General features: G+C 44.2%; 1 protein-coding gene across 2 annotated transcripts in view; it reads left to right on the top strand.

Moving 5' to 3' along the window:
- Window positions 1-17,594, top strand: part of epor (erythropoietin receptor) — a 33,770-nt gene extending 16,176 nt beyond the window's left edge. Inside the window, exons 4-8 of one of the 2 annotated variants that reach the window (XM_048617990.1) lie at window positions 291-442; window positions 1,180-1,333; window positions 10,550-10,637; window positions 12,442-12,529; window positions 14,291-17,594. In XM_048617990.1, coding sequence (XP_048473947.1) covers window positions 291-442; window positions 1,180-1,333; window positions 10,550-10,637; window positions 12,442-12,529; window positions 14,291-15,019 — 1,211 coding nt within the window. In that variant the 3' untranslated portion in view covers window positions 15,020-17,594. Of the gene's footprint in view, window positions 1-290; window positions 443-1,179; window positions 1,334-3,073; window positions 7,985-10,549; window positions 10,638-12,441; window positions 12,530-14,290 lie in introns of those variants that run through there. The other variant, XM_048617988.1, reaches the window with a different exon arrangement.
- Window positions 17,595-19,171: the final 1,577 nt, after the last annotated feature.

Genomic DNA, 19,171 nt, shown 5'->3' with positions numbered 1-19,171 from the left:
GAGTCCATCAATATCTCACCACAAGCAGAGCTCCGAATGCTCGGCCAATCTGTTTGGTGTTGACATTATTTGAGGATAGAATGTTGGAAAGCGAAACATGAAACATCCATGTTTTTCATTGAAAAGTGCCTTGGGAATCAAATGCTCCCCAGTTTCACATCTCCTTTAACTCGGCCGTGATCTCATTGAATCTTGGGTGGAACAGAGTCAAGGGGTTGAATGGAGTCCTCCTGTTCCTGCATTCATAATACACAAGGGACAAAAATAAATCTCAAGTTTTCTTCCCTCAGTTGTCTTAGATCCACCATCCAACGTGACAGTGCAACGGACTGGGAAGCCTGGCCAACTGCATGTGAAATGGTCAGCACCTCAGCTGAAGTACTTGGAAAATTCTCTGTTGTATGAAGTCAACTTTTCGTCAGGTGGTTCCAATGTGCAAAAGGTAAGAGAGTCCACGGCCCGATGCTTGACCGAAAGACTCTTCCTCTCCATTCCTAGCTGATCTCGAGAAATCCTTCCCAGTTAACCTGCAGGAAACGCTGGCTGAGGCTCAGCTAGAGTATTGTGTCTGCCATTGGGCACAGCATGTTAGGAAGGATATGAAGACATTTAGAGGGATGGTTAAGGTTAATGATATTGGTTCCCAGGAGGAAGGATAGATTGGAGGAGCTGGGCACAGTTCCCCTTACAGAAGAGTAGGTTTAGGGGAAATTTCATAGAGGTGTTCCAAACCATTAGGATTTAGGACAGAATAGATAGAGTCCTTGTCAGCAAAAGGATAAAGAACCACAAGACACTGGTTTAAAATGACTGGTAAAAGAAGCAAATGCGACAAGAAGGGCAAAGACATCTTTACGCAGCAAGTGCTATAGGAAAGATGTTGTTAAACTTGAAAGGGTTCAGCCTCCCAATAGCAGCAGGATTATTTCTCCATTAAAATGCAGCAAATGGAGGATGGCACAAATGGTGAGGGTAGAGCTCAATCTCAATCATGTACAGCGGTGTGATTGGCTGGGGGGAATTATCCAATCATCTCCATTCTGTTTTCGGAGTAGTACCATCATGCAATTGTCACCATACCAATGAACACCAAACCCCCGCCAAGATCCAAATGAATGATTATCATGAGCTCCTCAACTGTGCAACATATAACAATATAACCTTCTTTTATTTGTGCAGGTGGAGACCATCAAAGGGAAGACAGAATGCATCATTTTGAAGCTTGAATCTCAGACTGAGTACCTTGTCAGTATCCGCGCAAAGCCTGATGGAGTGTCCATAGATGGCTACTGGACAGCATGGTCCAAGCCTGTGTCTGCCATTACAGATTCAGGTAACAGTATTGTCTCTGCCTTTTCTGACCAATTGGAGGAGAGCATGCCTGGTGCAGAGAGGATTATAAAGGTTATATGGTTGATAAGTCCGTTTGAGTACATGAAAGGTTATGTCTTACCTGAGACCAGAGTTGTTTCATTGTTGACTGGTGTTCTCAGCAGTGACAACATTTGTAGACATCTGAAATCTCAATGATAGGACATTTTTCCCGAGTTTGCTTTTTCGCCGAGAGTGCTGCCTTCTGAGAAGATGAGAGAACCCCAGGGAAAGACAGAGCCTCTCCTTCTTTGCTATTATTGATCCATGTTCTTTCACTTTCTTAAGCTGCTCCAAAGCAGATGTTGAAATGAATCCATTTGTGGATTCCTGAGGCTGGCCCCATTGCCTGCCCAAGATGGAAACTCTGAAGGTGTCCTTTCATGTTTAATCGGTGAAATTATTACGCAACTGTCAACTAATTCTGAATCAGTTGCCTGGATTCAATGTCTTTAGGTAGAGGGGTGATTTCAGTGCAGAGGGTTTTGTTATTCCACATGGGTTTGCTGGGCTTGCCTCAGCCTGTGGTTGTGTCAAAATGCAGCTTCTTGATGTCAGTTTTTGCCCTCTATTATAAAAAACTTTTGGCGAATTGATGAGATGTTACTCATATTTCCCACCATTGGAACATCTCTTTCTGCCGTTTAGTCCCTGTTGTAACATTGTGCTTCCTTGTGAAAATTTCATATTTTAATCAAGGCTATCCTTGTGATCCTGCCTGCAGTTGCTTCGGTCCTAAGCTCTAATAATAACCAGATCATCAATTTTTGTGTTGTTCCCTGAGGATCAAATATTGGCCAGGCCATTGGGAATAGCATCCCTGCTCTGTTATGTAATAGGCGTCCTTTACATCCAATTGAAAGATTGGATGGAGTCTCAGCTGAAGATCTCACTGAAAAATTAGAACCTTGGGCAGCACCGTCCTGCCGTATACTGCAGTGGAGTATCCATGGGGAGGTGATGGCCTAGTGGAATTATCGCTGCACTGTTAATACAGAGACCCAGGTTCAAATCACACCACAGCAGATGGTGGAATTTGAATTCAATGGAAAAGAAAATCCAGAGTTAAGATCTAATGATGACCATGAAACCCATTGTTGACTGTCAGGAAAAAAAACCCATTTGGTTCAATAATGTCCTCCTTTAGGGAAGGAAACTGCCTTCCTTACATGGTCTTGCCTATGTGTGACTCACAGCAATGTGGTTGACTCTCAACTGCTCTCTGGGCAATTAGGGATGGGAAATTAATGCTGCACCTCATCCAGTGAATGAAGAAATAAACCCCCAGACCTTCTTTGCTTTAAAAGGAAGAGGTAGATAACAAAACAGGATTGAAAAGGGGTGTCAGAACAAAGAGAGGCAGAGAGATAGAGAGCGCGAATTCTATCCCTCACTATCTAGGAGGGTAGGAGAGGCAGGAAACCTCACAACCTTTAAAAAGTTGTGGATGAGCACTTGAAATGTCATAACCTTCCAAGCTAAGGGCCAAGTGCTGGAAAGTTAAATGAGAGTAGATAGATCGGCACAAACTTAATGGGCCCAAGGGCCTCTTCTATGCTGCATGACTCTGGAATTCTGTCATTTTCAGTCACTGTGGGGTCTGACCAGTGGATGAAGGCTGTCTGGCCCAGGAGGGGCCTGGCCGGGGTGTGGGGTTGGGGGAATGGGGGATTAGGTGGGGTTTGGCTAGTGGGAAGGGGTTGTTCTGTCAGATGGAGGGTGAGGGCGCGCTGCTGCAGGTTGATTATCAGAGGTCCGACTTGGGGGGAATGCGTAGTTGTGGGGAATGGGATGTCTGTGGTGAAACAGGAGCGGTCAGTTTAATAGTTACCCAGGAGTTAAAGTAGGTTTTTCAACCTCTAACACTTCCTGGGTGTCCGCTAAACTTGGGTGTCCGCCTGTGACGATGCAGTGGCTTTAAAAGTTATTTTGTCCTTTCTTTTTAAAGAGTGATTGAACGAGAGGTGGTATTCTCCTGGGTTTTTGTCTTAAAACAGTGACTGAATGAAAGGCTCCAAGCTGTTTGTAAAGAAAGTAAATAGCTTGTGAGGCCTTGGGTTTTTTGAAAAGTTAGGTCAATAGAAGCAGCCTGGCTGGGTGTGGTCAGCTGTTACAGACCGGACTTTGTGGGGTTTTTTCTTAGTTTTTAGGTTTAACTTTAAGCCGTTACTGTTGTGGAGTTGAAGAAGTAGAAGTGAAATGTTAAAGGGTTAATATCTGTTCTGCTGACATATAAGAAATTAGGTGCTTCGTGGGCGCCCCTGTCTCGCAGACAAAATGGGGCAATCTAATTATACTCTGCTCTCTGTAAATGTTGAACTAAGGCTAAAAAGATCTCGCAGACAAAAGGTGATAATCTAATTACACTCTGCACTCTGTAAATGCTAAAAGGATTGTTACACATTGTTTTTCGGCAGCTAACCTTTGTTTTTACTGTTAGATGATTAAGTTACGTGATTATGGGGGAGAAAAAAATTGTATCTTGTATGCATGTCTGACTGTGCTGTAAAAACCTATATAAAGGGAGGACGGTTCCCTTACAGAGAGCATCGCTTGACACGGCTCTGCAAGCCCTGCGAAGATTGTTAAGTGATCCTCCAAAGCTTGTACTAGCTTAAGTAAACTGTGGCTATTCACAGAAGTTGGCGTATTGCATTTGTATCAAGTGCGTAGGAATCTCCTAAAAGGGAACTCAACATTTGTTGGTAGCAATGGGATTCCGATCGCCTGTGTGATGGTGACGTGAGACAGATGGGCCCACAAGGTAAGATTTACCTTGATCTCTCTCATTAACCTATCACCCAGTCGACCCCTCGTCCCCTAGAACTCTGTAGTGACGGAATCTCCGAGATAACCTACGCACTTGTACGCTGACGAGTTCGTCTCAGGGAGGTTAGAGTCCCCCTGGAATTCGGAGGTTAGAGTCCTCCTAACCGTAAGTATTGGGAATTCGGGGGTTAGAGTCCTCCTAACTGTGAGCACTGGGAATTCGGGGGTTAGAGTCCTCCCAACTGTAAGTGTCAGGACTTCGGAGGTTAGAGTCCTCCAATACCAGGGTTCGAGTCCCTGGAACGTAGTACTGAAGGTAAAAGATAACTACAGTGCCTGTCTCAACCACCCTGCCTTAGACCGGTTGTTAAGAGGGGAAATCCCTCACCTGAAGGTCAGGACCCTGAAGTGGGTGAGGAGACCAAGGACACTGGACTAGTATATAGAAATAAGTAAGAAGTAGAAGCATTTGAATGGGACAGATGTTGGATAAGTCGGGTGTTGGAACCCCTTTACATCGGTTATGTCGGGATGACCCCGAAAATGAAGAACGGTTCAGACATCTGTCGGCGTGCCTAAATAAGAAATTGGGAAATGAAATTTGGCCAATGGGGGAACTTGGGACGTAGATAAATGCATAAAAGCGGAAGAGGCAATTTGGAAACGTAATACGGGGACAAAATGGAAAACTTTAATATCCACGTGGAGAAAGACTGCTGAGGAAATAACGAATAAATCTAAACAGGCCAGCTGGGAGAATAATGCACATCGGAGAGGGATTAGAGTATGTGATCATGAGGGAAACCCTAAGTTGTGGGAGGTGTTAAAGTGGCAGTATGAGGATTATAATATGAGTAAAACAGAACATGAAAGATTGAGAAAGGAGAGGCAAAATAAGGAATCAGGGTTGAAATGCCAAGCCGGTTTATCATGTGGGAATAAAATGGAGGTACCTCCTGACATGTCTGGTTTGCCAATATTGTTCCAAAATAATGACACCGATGACCAGGAGGAGGATTGGCAAATTCCGCCTAGTGCCCTAACCACCCAACCACACAATCACTTTAGAATACGCCTCCTTCGATCCTCTGGTATCTGCTCAGAAAGCAGAGCTCTTTGCTTTAACACGGGCTTGTACCCTGGCTACAGGAAAATCGGTAAATATAGACACAGACTCACGATACGTCTTTGGCGTGGCCCATGACTTCGGCCAGCTATGGTCGCAGCGCGGATTTCTGACCTCCTCAGGGACACCTATTCAGAACTCACTATACGTCCAAAATCTCCTCAAAGCCATCCTCCTCCCCAAGCAATTGGCCATAATCAAATGTGCGGCCCATGTAATGGACAATACGGATATCAGCAAAGGCAATGCCAGAGCTGATCGAGCTGCCAAAGACGCTGCAACAGCACGCAATTCTATTGTGTCCTCTATGAACCGGCAGGCGTTAAATCGCTCACCTGCCTCAAAAACAACGGGCATACCAGACATTGTCACTGTGCAGCGTTTACAGGGGGACGCCCCGACTCAGAAAAAGACATGTGGAAGACACATGGGTGTTCGCACTCTGCGTCAAGAGGTCTCTGGATCACTCCAGTTGGCCAAGTGTGTATACCTGATGCTTTGTTACCAATGCTTATTGACTGTCTTCATACTGATACCCACCTTGGCAAGGAGGGAATGAGTAATATCATGTTACGTACCTGGTGGCACCCCCGATTGGCTGAGGCAGCCCAGAAGCGTGTCAGGTTATGTCTGACATGTCAGCAAAATAATGGCGTCCAAGGAATGCGGTGCGTAACAGGGAAACACCCTTGCCAGGCGGCCCATTTGTATGTATTCAGCTTGATTTCATTCAACTGTCGTGTATACATTGCTATAAGTATTGTCTTGTTATTGTTGATGTATTTAGCAGATGGATTGAAGCCTTTCCAACCACTAATAATAAAGCCTCAACGGTGGTAAAATTACTACTGACAGAGATCATACCGAGGTTTGGAGTGCCTCGACAGATTAGTTCAGACAATGGCCCCCACTTTGTAGGGAAAATCAACAAAGAACTATGTGAGGTGTTACACATCCAAGAACAATTCCACTGTGCCCACCACCCCCAGGGCAGCAGGGATAGTGGAAAGAGCTAACGGAACTCTCAAAACTAAATTGACTAAGCTAACATCCGAAACCGGCCTTAACTGGCTAAAGGTTTTGCCTTTAGCTCTGTACCACATGAGAATAACGCCCCACTTCACTACTGGACTCTCGGCCGCAGAAATAATTTATGGCCAACCCAGTAGGACTCCTTGGGATGCCGACGCAGACCCACCTACCCACGTAGACTTAAATATTATGGGAGAGGAAATGCAAAGATATTTTCAGCAGCTAACATCGTCTCTAAAGTTTCTTCATTCACAGGTAAAGCACTCCTTCGGACCACCATCACAAGTGACGGATCAGAGCTCAGACGACCAGAATGAACCTCCCAGACTACAAACAGGAGACCTCGTGCTAATCAAAGACTGGGATCGCCCCAAGCTCGGACCCAGGTGGAAAGGACCATTCCAAATACTTCTCCAGACTTTGACTGCGCTTAAAGTCAAAGGGCAGAATTGCTGGATCCACCTAAGTGACTGTAAACGATGGGTTCCCTCACCATCTTGAAAATAATCATTGAACTAAGTATTGTTCTGACTGTGAGTGGGTTGGAGGACAATTTGTTTTATAAGACACATATCCCACTGCATGGTAATCGAACAGTGTGTTATCCGCTAGCACAATCTGTAGAAGCTTTGTTTGTAGCAACCCCAGGATGGAACCCTCACCAACTCTATGAAGTAGATTATTCTGGTGAGCCTTGCCAAGGGAAGAGAGGAACCTGGAGCAGGGGTGTGCAGGGTAAATGTGTAGAATTGATAAGTAACGGCCCCTCTAATTGTACAGGCACTAAACCTAAGTCTGGGAAGGAAGGGGCCAACTGTACGGATCCTAACAGCTATCCGCTTTGTTTTAATGGTACTGGAAGTTATTGTGTATGTGCCTTAGTAAACGTCACCAACCATCCCCATGATGCTTCCTGGCCCCATCAGTGTGTAAAACAGACTTGTGCAACTAAAGGAGGGCTATTGAACTGCCCCTGTTTGGAATCAAAACCGGTAAACATGACTTCAGGCATACATTGGACTTGTGGGAGTTGTAATGGCACCCATGTAGAAATGGGATATGGGATGTTTCCGTTTCACTCCTCAGACTTCCAACCATTTAAGGGTCAATCGTCCTGGAATAGTTACAAGATAGTCCGTGAGTCCGTTACCTGCTACCGTGCTAAGAAGGGATTCGTTTTCCTTCTCAATGGGACCTTTTCTACTGCTACTCCAACTTTGCCGGTGCTATTTGCTGTTGGGACCATTGGGCATCTCATGGTCCCTTGTCCCCAACGAGCATATACTCGACGACGAATTGTCACACGCTTCATAAGCAAGGAGTTTTGCGCCGACTGGCAGGATCCAGTAACCCTGGGCTCTTCCTTGGGACATGGCTTCCTGGGAACTGTCACTTTGGGAGGCTCCTCAGGGGTGGTGTCTGCTAAAAACCTAAACTACCTTATATGTGGACTCACCGCCCTGGAAAATAGCACAACGTTGGCATTGGAAGCAGTAAATCAAGAATTAGCTGAACTTCGGCTCTATGCTCAGCAAACCCGGTATGCAGTGGACTATCAGCTGGCTCAACAAGGGGGAGTTTGTACAATAGTAGGAGACAAATACATCACCCATGTTACGGACGAATCATTCAACATAACCCACGCCATCCAGTCTATTAAAAAACAATTGGATGATTTCAGACAAGGTAAAGGAGATGACTGGCTAGAGTGGCTACTGGGAGGATCCTGGGGATCCTATCTACTGCATGGGCTAGTAATTTTTGTTGTTCTAATCATTGTATGTTGTGTGTTAATAACTTGTTTAAATACTGGCTGTAAGATTCTTACGAATAAGCTGGCGGCGCCTTTCTCAGCCCCCATTTAGTTGGTTATCATGGAATGATAAAAGGAAGGAATGAAATGTTAAAGGGTTAATATCTGTTCTGCTGACACATAAGAAATTAGGTGCTTCGTGGGCGCCCCTGTCTCGCAGACAAAATGGGGTGATCTAATTATACACTGCTGTCTGTAAATGTTGAACTAAGGCTAAAAAGATCTCGCAGACAAAAGGTGATAATCTAATTATACTCTGCTCTCTATAAACGCTAAAAGGATAAGGCACTACCTCGTCTTACACATTGTTTTTCGGCAGCTAACCTTTGTTTTTACTGTTAGATGATTAAGTTACGTGATTATGGGGGAGAAAAAAATTGTATCTTGTATGCATGTCTGACTGTGCTGTAAAAACCTATATAAAGGGAGGACGGTTCCCTTACAGAGAGCATCGCTTGACACGGCTCCGCAAGCCCTGCGAAGATTGTTAAGCGATCCTCCAAAGCTTGTACTTGCTTAAGTAAACTGTGGCTATTCACAGAAGTTGGCGTATTGCATTTGTATCAAGTGCGTAGGAATCTCCTAAAAGGGAACTCAACAGAAGCTACCTTTTCACTCTCTCAGTTACAGCTAGAAGCTGGGGATTCTCTCTGCTACTGGGTTACCCGTGAGACAAATCTATTTTTTTTGGGTTTTCCTTTTGGCCAAGGGCTGTGCTTATGGGATGTTACTGTATTAGAACAGTTAATTAGTAAAAGTTATAGTAGCTATTATTCAGTTAAGCTTTCCAATAAAGTTGCTATTCTAAATTCCTTTTTCTTTAGTTGTATTTTAACTACAGTGTTTAAATAAATTGTGTTTTGCTTGACATTGAGCAGTTTGATCAGTCGCATTGCAACTGGAACTTGACACTTTATATTTGCCTCCAAAATAATGGCACGGTGGCTCCGTGGTTAGCACTACTGCCTCACAGCACCAGGGACCTGTGTTCGATTCCACCTTTGGGCGACTGTCTGTGCGGAATTTGCACATTCTCCATGTGTCTGCGTGGGTTTCCTCTCATAGTCCAAAGATGTAGAGATTAGGTGGATTGGCCATGCTAAAAAATTGCCCAGAATGTCCAGGGGTGTACAGACTGGCTGGGTTAGACATGGGAAAATGCAAGGTTACAAAAATAGGATAAGGCAGGGGAGTGGGACTGGGTGGGATACTGTTTGAAGTTCAGTGTGGACATGATGCTTCCACATTGTAGGGATTCTACAAATAAGTAAAAGTTAGGGTCTAGGCTACCTTCTAAAGATATTTTGAGGGCATCTGGCCTGGTCCAAAATAAGTCTAAAACTGAAAAGGAAATTAGACAGTGTAAGTTTTCTGTAATCACAAAGTACGTCCTAACAGTTTGAGATGTGGCCATATCATGAAACAACTGGATAATATAATCATGTGAATTAGTTTGAAGTAGTTGGATAATATAGTTATGTGTACTGATCTGGAATGTAAACTATGCGAACATGGTTGGGCAGACATAGGGGTTAGTAAAATGTATTTTTTTTGATTGGAAACGATCATTTGCAGGAATAATTGATTGGAAGCTTGCTCGGTGTAAAAATAGTACAAAACCTTTGTTCTGTCAACAAAGATTTGACCTGTATGCCATTTCTGGATGTGTACATCTCCCATGCATGTATGAATAAATGTTTTAAACAAAGAAACCTGAGTCTGGTCTAACAGGAAATAAAGGGTTATATTCGCCCTTTCTGAACCACCCAACTTTAATGAGCTTTCTCAGAGGATTCTCGCCACAGAGCGGATTCCATGGCTGGAGCTGTGTGTGGGATTCTGCAGGATCCTGACGTACAACTCCAGTCTGTGTTGCTCCAGCAACTCTCTGGCCGTTGAAATATCTGGGCCCATGTCACCATAACCTTAGCATTGCCATCATTTGAATAATTAAATTGAAGTGGTCATTGAATGTGGGCCCGAGGATTCCCACAGAAGGATCAAGAGCATTATGTGATTGGGAGAGTCCAGCAGAGTCCAACATTAGGTTGAGTTCAAAGTGCAATTGGGTTCAAAGAGCAGGCTGAGAGGCCATCTGGGTTAACATGGCCAAACATCAAGTCAAAATGCCATTGGTAATGATAAACTTCACTGAGATCTGGATTACGCAAATGTACACAAAGTTAATAATCAAAATACTGGCTCCAAGCAAATTATATCTTAAAAATTAAAATGTTTAAAAGAAGTGGAAATTTCATTTTATGCAAAAGCTTAAAGAGAACACTATTACCCTTTTAATCAGTACTGATATGAATGTTGGACATGATATTCTACCCCAGCAGTTCCCCATAGATACCATGTTGAAGAAAACAGTAGGAGGACGCATTGTTGAGAACTTTGAATAATTCACAAGCTGCTTTTTTTTTACTGTTTTCCAGACTTGGATCCGCTGATTCTCAGCTTGTCCTTAGTCCTTGTCATGATCGTTATGTTGCTGTTTCTGACCATCCTTATGACCCACCGCAGGTAACCGGCTTTTTCTGTTGGCAGAGTTAATCTAATAATTAATCAAGCAATTTGTTGCATTTGGGATAAAGGAAGAGAAAGGGTTAAGAATTCAATACATGGTGATAAACGAATGCGACTCAAGCTGGTAGCACGGCTGCCTCTCAATCAGAAGGTTGAAGGCTCATGTCCCTCTTCAGAGAACTGAGTACTCAATCCTGGCAGGCCCTCCAATTCAGTGCTGCCAGAGGTGCTGTCTCTCAGTTGAATTATTAACCAAAGCCTGTTTTCAGGCAGATGCAAGAGATCAGTACAGTGGCTCAGTGGTTAGCACTACTGTCTTACAGCACCAGGGACTGGGGTTCAGTTCCACCCTTAGGCAGCTGTCTGTGTTGCACATTCTCCCTGTGACTGCCTGGATTTCCTCAAGGTGCTCTGGTTTCCTCCCACAGTTCAAAGATGTGCAGGTTAGGTGGATTGGCCGTGCTAAATTGTCCTGTAGAGGTCCAGGGATGGATTAGCCATGGGAAATGCAAGGTTATAGGGATACAGTAAGGAGGTGGGAGGGTCAGTGTGGACTTGATGGCCTGTTTCCACTCTGTAGGGATTCTATGATCCTATGGCAGTATCTCAAAGGACAAACAGAGAGGCAGTAACAGTGAAACATGTAAAATCCTCACAAGGAGTGAGCAGCTGGATATGAATGGGATGATTTCTCCTGGCTTAGAGCTCTAGATCCAGGTGACATAATCTCAGGAGAAAGAGCAGGTTAATTTGGACTGATTGAGGAGGAATGTCTTCACTCAGAGGGTAGTGAACCATTGAAATTCTCTACATCAGAGAACTGCGGAAGCTCAGTCATGGGGCAAGTTCAAGATAGAGATTGTTATATTTCTGGAGGCTAATGACAGTAAAGGATATGGGAATGGTGCAGGAAAGTGGGATTGACGTCAAGGTCAGCCATTCTGTAGTTGAATGGTGGGGTGGGGGAATGGAGGACAGAATGGTCTCCTCCTGTTCCCGTGGGAATTAAAGATAAAGAGTTGAGCAGGTCCCTTCATCTCCAAGACCTGATCCAAATGTAGTGAAGATAAACCTTAACCCATTATGGGTGCAAGAAGTGGCTTTAGAACCATCTTCTGGACTCCAGAGAAACAAGCACTGAGCTCTCTGGAGTTTAGAACCCATTGGCAGTCTCACATAGAAATACCACCAGTTTAGTGAGATAGGCACAAGGGAAACAACAGGAGCCAAAGTCTTATGGTCCATTCAGGATGACCGAAAGTGCATCTGATGGAACCGTCCTTCATCTCAAAATGCTTGGTACAAAAACAATGGGAAGGGATCCATTACTAACACACTTCATTGATGTGTACAAGGAAATATTGCCACATCATTAGATAATAACACAATAGGGGAAGTGATGGCCTAGTGGCATTGTTGCTGGACTGTAAATCCAGAGACCCAGATATTGTTCTCGGGACCTGGGTTCAAATCCCGCCATGGCAGATGGTGGAATTTGAATTCAATTTTAAAAATATCTGTAATTGAGAATCTAATGATGACAGTGAACCCATTGTCAATTGTCAGGAAAAGCCCATCTGGTTCACTAATGTCCTTTAGGGAAGGGAACTGCCATCCTTACCTGGTCTGGCCAACATGTGACTCCAGACCCACAGCAATATGATTGACTCTGAACCGTAATCTGGGCAATTAGGGATGGGCAATAAATGTTGCCTGGCCAGCAACACCCTCATCCTGTGAATGAATTTTTTAAAAATTACCTAAATTCAACACCAACTGAATCTTTTTTTTTCCTTTACAGAATGATCAAGGAAAAGATTTGGCCTCTGGTGCCCTCCCCTGAGAACATGTTTGATGGATTGTTCACTGTGTACAGGGGTAATTTCCAGGTAAAACACAGCTTTAAAACACATTGTAATCTCTGCATTCTTTTGTAGCTTCACATTCAAATTCTTGAACATTTTAGAAGACTAAAAGCTAGCGTCTCTTTTCTCATGCTGAGTCCTGTGGAATATGGTTCCATGACCACATTTAATCCTTCTGGTTTAGTTTGGCACCTTTGGTATCAGCTTGAGTAGACATGGGCAAAGCAAATGATCACTGGATATGGGATGGAAGGATTGGTTGGTTATGTTGTTCCCAAGCGTCCTGGACATAGATGGGCTCCTAAGCCCACCAGTTTCACAGAGAGGTAAAACTGAGGGTCATCTGCTTTTGCACTGACCCTATGGTACCATTCGGAGTTCAGCGGGGTTCTCTGCAGCCTCCCGATTGGTTGAGAGACAATTATCCAACGTCACAAAAGCAGATATTCTGGTCGCGATGACACTGTTTTGTGGGAGCTTGCTGTGTTCAAAATGGTTGCCGTTGTTCCTCCATTCTCAACAGTGCCTACACCACAATTGCACCCAGTTGGCCACTAAGTGCTTTGCAAGGTCACAAAGTCATCAAGTCTTACAGTACGGAACGAGGCCCTTCAGCCCATTGAGTCAGCACTGGTCATCAAGCATGGATGGCACAGTGGCTCAGTGGTTAGCACTGCTGCCTTACAGCGCCAGCGACTTGGGTTTGATTCCAGCCTCAGGTGACTGTGTGGAGTTTGCACATTCTCCCCGTGCTCTGGTTTTCTCCCACAGTCCAAAGACGTGCAGGTTAGATCACCATGCTAAATTGCCCCGTAGTGTCCAGGGATGCGTAGATTAGATGGATTTGCCATTAGAAATACAGGATTACAGGGATAGGGTAGGAGGTGAGTCTGGTTTGGATGCTGTTCAGAGAGTCAGTGTGGACTTGTTGGGCAAATGGACTGCTTCCAAACTGTAGGGATTCTATTAGCAAGCACATGTCTATTCTAACCCAGTTTCCCAGCACTTGGTCCATATGCTTGTGTGCTACGGCTTTTCAAGTGTTCATCTAAATATTTATTAAAATTGTCTTGGTTCCTGCCTCTCCCAACCTTTCACAAAGTGCCTTCCAGATACAAATTCTTAATGCCCTCCAATCTTCCAGCCCATTACTGTGAATCTATGCCTTCTGGTAATTAATCCCTTTACTAAGGGGAACAGTTTTTTTCCTATTGAAACAGAGATTGTGGGAGAATCTCAGCAGGTCTGGCAGCATCCATAGGAAGAGGAACAGTTAACGTTTCAGGTTCCAGTGACCGTTCAGAAGTAGAATTGAAATGACAACTCTGTGTTTCTCTCTCCACAGAGGCTGCCAGACCTCCTGGTTCTCTCTGGAAATTTCTGCCCTTGTTTGTCTCGATTTCAAGCGTCTGCAATTCTTTGTTATATTTTATTCCCTCCCACTGACCGAACCTATACCACTCATAATTTGTGTGGGGCTCAGACGGATCCCTCAACCTTCTCAGCTCCAACCCTAACTTCTGTTGGCTGTGTAGATGTAAAGGTTACTCTATAAGCCTGCAATGTATGGAAGGGGAGGCCTGCTAGTGGGAAGTAGCATTGGGTGAAGCAATACTGAGAGAAACCTTGGAATAATTTAGGAAGCTGTTGGAGGACTTCATGTGAGACGTTGGTGGGGGGGGGGGGGGGGGTGCGTGGTGAAATGTCGATTCCTTCTTTGGAATGATCTTTCTCACCAATACCAATCAGTCCTCTCACCGACCACAATTTTGTTTGCCTCTACAGGAGTGGCTCAATCGGAGCAGCGCACAAATCTGGTGGAATCTACAGTTCTTCAGCACCGATGAGCCAGCCACCACGCTGGAGATCCTGTCTGAGACAAAGATGTTTCCTCCCGGTCTGCCTGCAATCAAGCATCAGGAGGTCTTCCTGGGCGAGCGAAGCTTCCTGGTGTCCAGGCCCAACCCATTCAAGCTGCAGCGGGATGAAGGCCTGATGGAAGAAGGACCACTGGAAGCACCCGACGCCAGGGAGGTCTATGTTGTCTTGAATCAGAATTTCTTCCCCGGTCGCCCCTCCCTGTCTGACACCTGCAGTCTCGAGCAGAGCAGCAATGATGTCTCGGAGGAAGAGATGCCTTTGAAGTTGTTGTTCGAGAGTTCCAGACCGGGTTCGGAGGACGTCATGTCTTCCATCGGAGAGAACTCTTCGCAGCAAGACTGCATCTCGCGTCAGTCATCGCTGTCGAGTGGGATTGAGACAGGGAGTCCTGAGGCACGGATAGCTTTTGACTATGCTAAGTATGATCCCAGTGGACGATTACTTTACCTGAATCCATTAAGGTTCAAATTGGAGAGTGACAGAAATTACCTTCTGATGTCAGACTCTGGGATCTCTGCTGATTTCAGTACTGCAGACATCCCATCACATGGGGACATAGCAAGCTCGTACACAAATCTTTACAAGAGGGATGATCTTCCAAAGTGCCTACAGACCATACATCCAGAATCTTGAGAGCCACTCGACTGGGCATGAAGCATCTTCACTGACCACATCCTTTCGAGGCTCTTGTGAGTGAATGGGAGCTGACTTACAGCTAAATTCAAATTGGTAGGGACTCAAGGTAGTCTGTTGTATCATATACTTCATTTGAGCTGAAAGATTACGATGAGCAAATTTGTTACCGTGCCCGGCTGACAATGTAACGTGCCACACCAATCTGAAGGTACAAGCAGCAGGATTAAGACCTTACTCAGGCCAAGGAGGTTGGCACGGTGCTTTAGAGAGAGCTATTGGTTATGACGGACCCGGTTCCCCTTGGGAAATGTCCATCTAATTCCATGAGGAGTAGGGTGGCAAGAGAGTGCGGGTAGATGGAGGAGGCAGTGGCATCTGCTTGCTGCAGAGAAAGAGGAAGGGTGCCAAGGTCAGTCCCTTGTCAGGGAGTGTTCACTTTGGAGAAGAAACCAGAGAATGTGAAGGCAAACCCTTTATCTTGAGTACATTGATGGCACTATCTCGACTACGGTGTTTTAATGTACAGTGACATTAAGATGGGAAAGACTATCTGAGTTTTGAGGTGTACGAACACAGATCAGGAAGGCCCTACATCAACCGCTTCCCCAATACAACACACACACGCACACAAACACGTACACTCTCAAACACATGCACACTCTCAAACATACTCTCTCTCACACACATACTCTTTCACACACAAACACAGTCTCAAACATACACTCTCACACACTTTCTCATGCACACACACTCGCTCACACACTCACTTACACACTCACTCACACACACATACTCACACTGTCTTACACTCACTTTCTCTCACACTCACTCACACACACTCATTCATACACACACTCTCTCTCTCACACACACACACATACACAGTCTCTCACTCTCTCTCACACACACTCATTCACACATACGCAGTCTCTCACTCACACGTTAGTTCTGCTCTCCAATGAGTGGAGCAGAAGACTCAACCGTGATGGTCACAATAGCTTGCACTGCCCAAAATATGAACAACAACTGACTCAAGTAAGATGCTGAATGGAGGGGGAAGGGAGGACAGAAAGTTGGTGAGGAATGTACCTCAGACTGCAGGAGAGCAATTGATTTTTTTCTTCACAAACCACACAGTTTATCAGTTGTTAAAGTGTTGTCACATCGATGACTAAACATTATCAGCAAAGAGTCTGTGATGGTGGATAGAGAGAAAAAATGTTGAATGTTGTGTTCTTCAAATCACAACACACCCACAGCCAAGTTCCAAAGAATTTTGAGGGGCCTTTGTAGGGTAGATTGAGTGAAGATACTATGGTTTTTGTTTGTTCTTGGGTGTCTTGGATTAATAGAGGGTACAGAAGAAACTGTGAAATCTGTTCCCACTGTGACATGAGGAAACTTTAAAGTCACACATGAACACTGTTTGAGCAACTTAATGTGACTGGAAACACATATTCATCATATTTTAATTCCTGTAGACTTATCATTAATGTAGCAGACTCCACCCTTTGTAAACCCTAATTGTTCAAAATTATACACATTATATACATTTCTAAGGGCAGCTGACTGAATCATTTAGACAATCTCGCTTCAAATATTACTCAGGTTTTGCAGAGTCTCTCAGCACAGTGCAGAAAAGACTTTTCTGCTGTGCTCTGTTCCTTGTACATTTAATTTCGAAACTCCTGTCATGTTGTGGGAAGAGCAAAGGAGGTATGACACAGATGGTGCAATGAATCTCTATAGCATCACTGACATTTTTATACATCCTGTTCTGACACACCTCTGAAGTGGGTAGGACTGGAACCCAGGACTTCTAGCTCAGAGATAGGGACACTACCACCACACCACGAGAGGAAAGGTAAGTCACACTGCCAAAATACAGGGGTCCCCAATTTACAAACATGCTCATTCCTACGAATGCTTTCTCAATCAGGAATTTAATTTTAAAGATCTGACATATGAAGATTTTCTGTGCTTACAAATGACTCCTGTGTTCCAACTTGCATACAAATTGACCTGCAAACGGACTCTGTTAGTGACCTGGGGACTAAGTTTGGTGGACAAATAGGATGTTTCTAGACCTTTTTGCTGAAGGTTCCTAATGCAGAGGGGAACTAAACCCATCTTGTTTTACAGTGACTAAGTTAAATCATGTTCTTGTGGTTGTGATGTAGAATAAAATCTACATAATTGTGTGTCATAACACCACTGTGATAGCAATCCACTCAAGTGATGGCTCAATTTCCTGCTTATAACCAGAAAGCCATTTTGGCTCAAGGTGCACGTTACTGTAAAACATAAAGAGAGACAATATTTAGACACAGCAACTGTAGATAGTTAACGTTTCAGGTCATTGACCTTTTGTCAGACATTAGGAACTTCCTGATTTATTTCGGATTTCCAATATTCTGTGTCTTTGGTTTCACTGTAAAATGTAAACTTCTGTACATAAAAAGTTTTATTCTTATAGAAAGCATTTTTTACAATGTTTAAAAAGTATTTTGAATAACAGTTTCCTATTTTGGATATTTTTCTATGAATAAAATTGATTGTTTTTTTATATGCATTTTTGTTTCTGTCCCCTTTGTTAATTTTTTCTTTCTTTTAACTCTTAAAAATCAATATCTCACTTCATACAGGACTGTAGCGCGTTCACTTTTAAGTCATTCCACGTGTGGGCAAGATTGATTGTACTACCAATTATCGCATCGTTTAAAAGTATACTTGTGCTGTTAATTACAAGCAAAAAGTTTATTTTGTAATTAAAATTAAAAATCAGGAAAGCAACCATGTCACCCATCCCTGAAGGAAATACCAGTAAAACTTGCAAATGACACATATACACACACACTGGCCTGACTTTGTCTTGTAAGTATATTTAATCAATCTACATGGACATGTTATAATGCAGCTCTGGAGCAATGGGACGTAGAGTCATAAACTTGTACAGCGCAGAAAAAGACCCTTCGGGCCAACTTGTCCATGCTGACCAGATATGCTAAATTAATCTAATCCCATTTGCCAGCATTTGGCCCATATCCCCCTAAACCCTTCCTATTCACGTACCCATCCTGCCTTTTAAATGTTGGTATTGTACCAGCCTCCGCCACTTCCTCTGGCAGCTCATTCCATACACACACCACCCTCTGCATGAAAATGCTGCCCCTCAGGTCCCTTTCAAATCTTTTCCCTCTCACCTTAAACCTTAGCCCACTTGTTTTGGATTCCTCTACCCTGGGGAAAAGACCTTGGCTATTCACCCTGTCCATGCCCGTCATGATTTTATAAACCTCTATAAGGTCACCCTTCAGCTCCGACGCTCCAGGGAAAATAGCCCCAGCCTATTCAGCCTCTCCTTGTAGCTCAAACCCTCCAACCCTGGCAACAAACATCCTTGTAAATCTTTTCTGAATCCTTCCACAACATCTTTCCTATTGCAGGAAGACCAGTATTCTTAAAGTGGCCTAACCAATGTTCTGTACAGCCACAACACGACATCCCAACTCCTGCACTGACCAATAAAGGCAAGCGTACCATTCACTGTCTTCACCACCCTGTCTACCTGTGACTCTCCTTTCAGGCCAGAGGTAGGGACACTACCGGTAAACCCTCCTGACTTGTTTGCAAGTGTCATTTTTTTAAAAATCCCTTTTTCTCCCATCTGGGTTTAATGTGTGTGTTTGGGGAGGGAGTTGGAATCTCCCTACATCCACACCCAGGTAGGCCAGTACCCCTAGTCTCTACTACAGTGGGGAAACGAAGCATAGACTGGGCGACCGCTTCACAGAATACCCACGTTCTGTGTGCAAAAGAGAGCCCAAGTTTCCAGTTGCCTGCCATTCAACACACCACCGAGTTCACTGGCCAACATCTCTCTCTCTCTGGCTTGCTGCAATGTTCCAGTGAAGCTCAGCGCAAGTTGGAAGAACAGCATCTCATTTTCCACATGGGAACTCTACAGCATTCTGACTCAATATTGAGTTCAACAATTTTAGGGCTTGAGGCACCTTCTCCCATGTACTTACCCCAACCCCCACAGACTAGGCTTGTTATCACATGGTCTGCTATTAAACACACTTCTATTATTGGCCCCATTAGTAGCTATTCATTCTCCTAGGCTAATCGCTATACACTCCTGTTGTC

Source organism: Rhincodon typus, chromosome 38 (assembly GCF_021869965.1).
Source record: "Rhincodon typus isolate 14 chromosome 38, sRhiTyp1.1, whole genome shotgun sequence".
In the NCBI taxonomy this organism is placed as follows: Eukaryota; Metazoa; Chordata; class Chondrichthyes; order Orectolobiformes; family Rhincodontidae; genus Rhincodon; species Rhincodon typus.
This window is presented reverse-complemented; position numbering and strand designations above follow the sequence as displayed.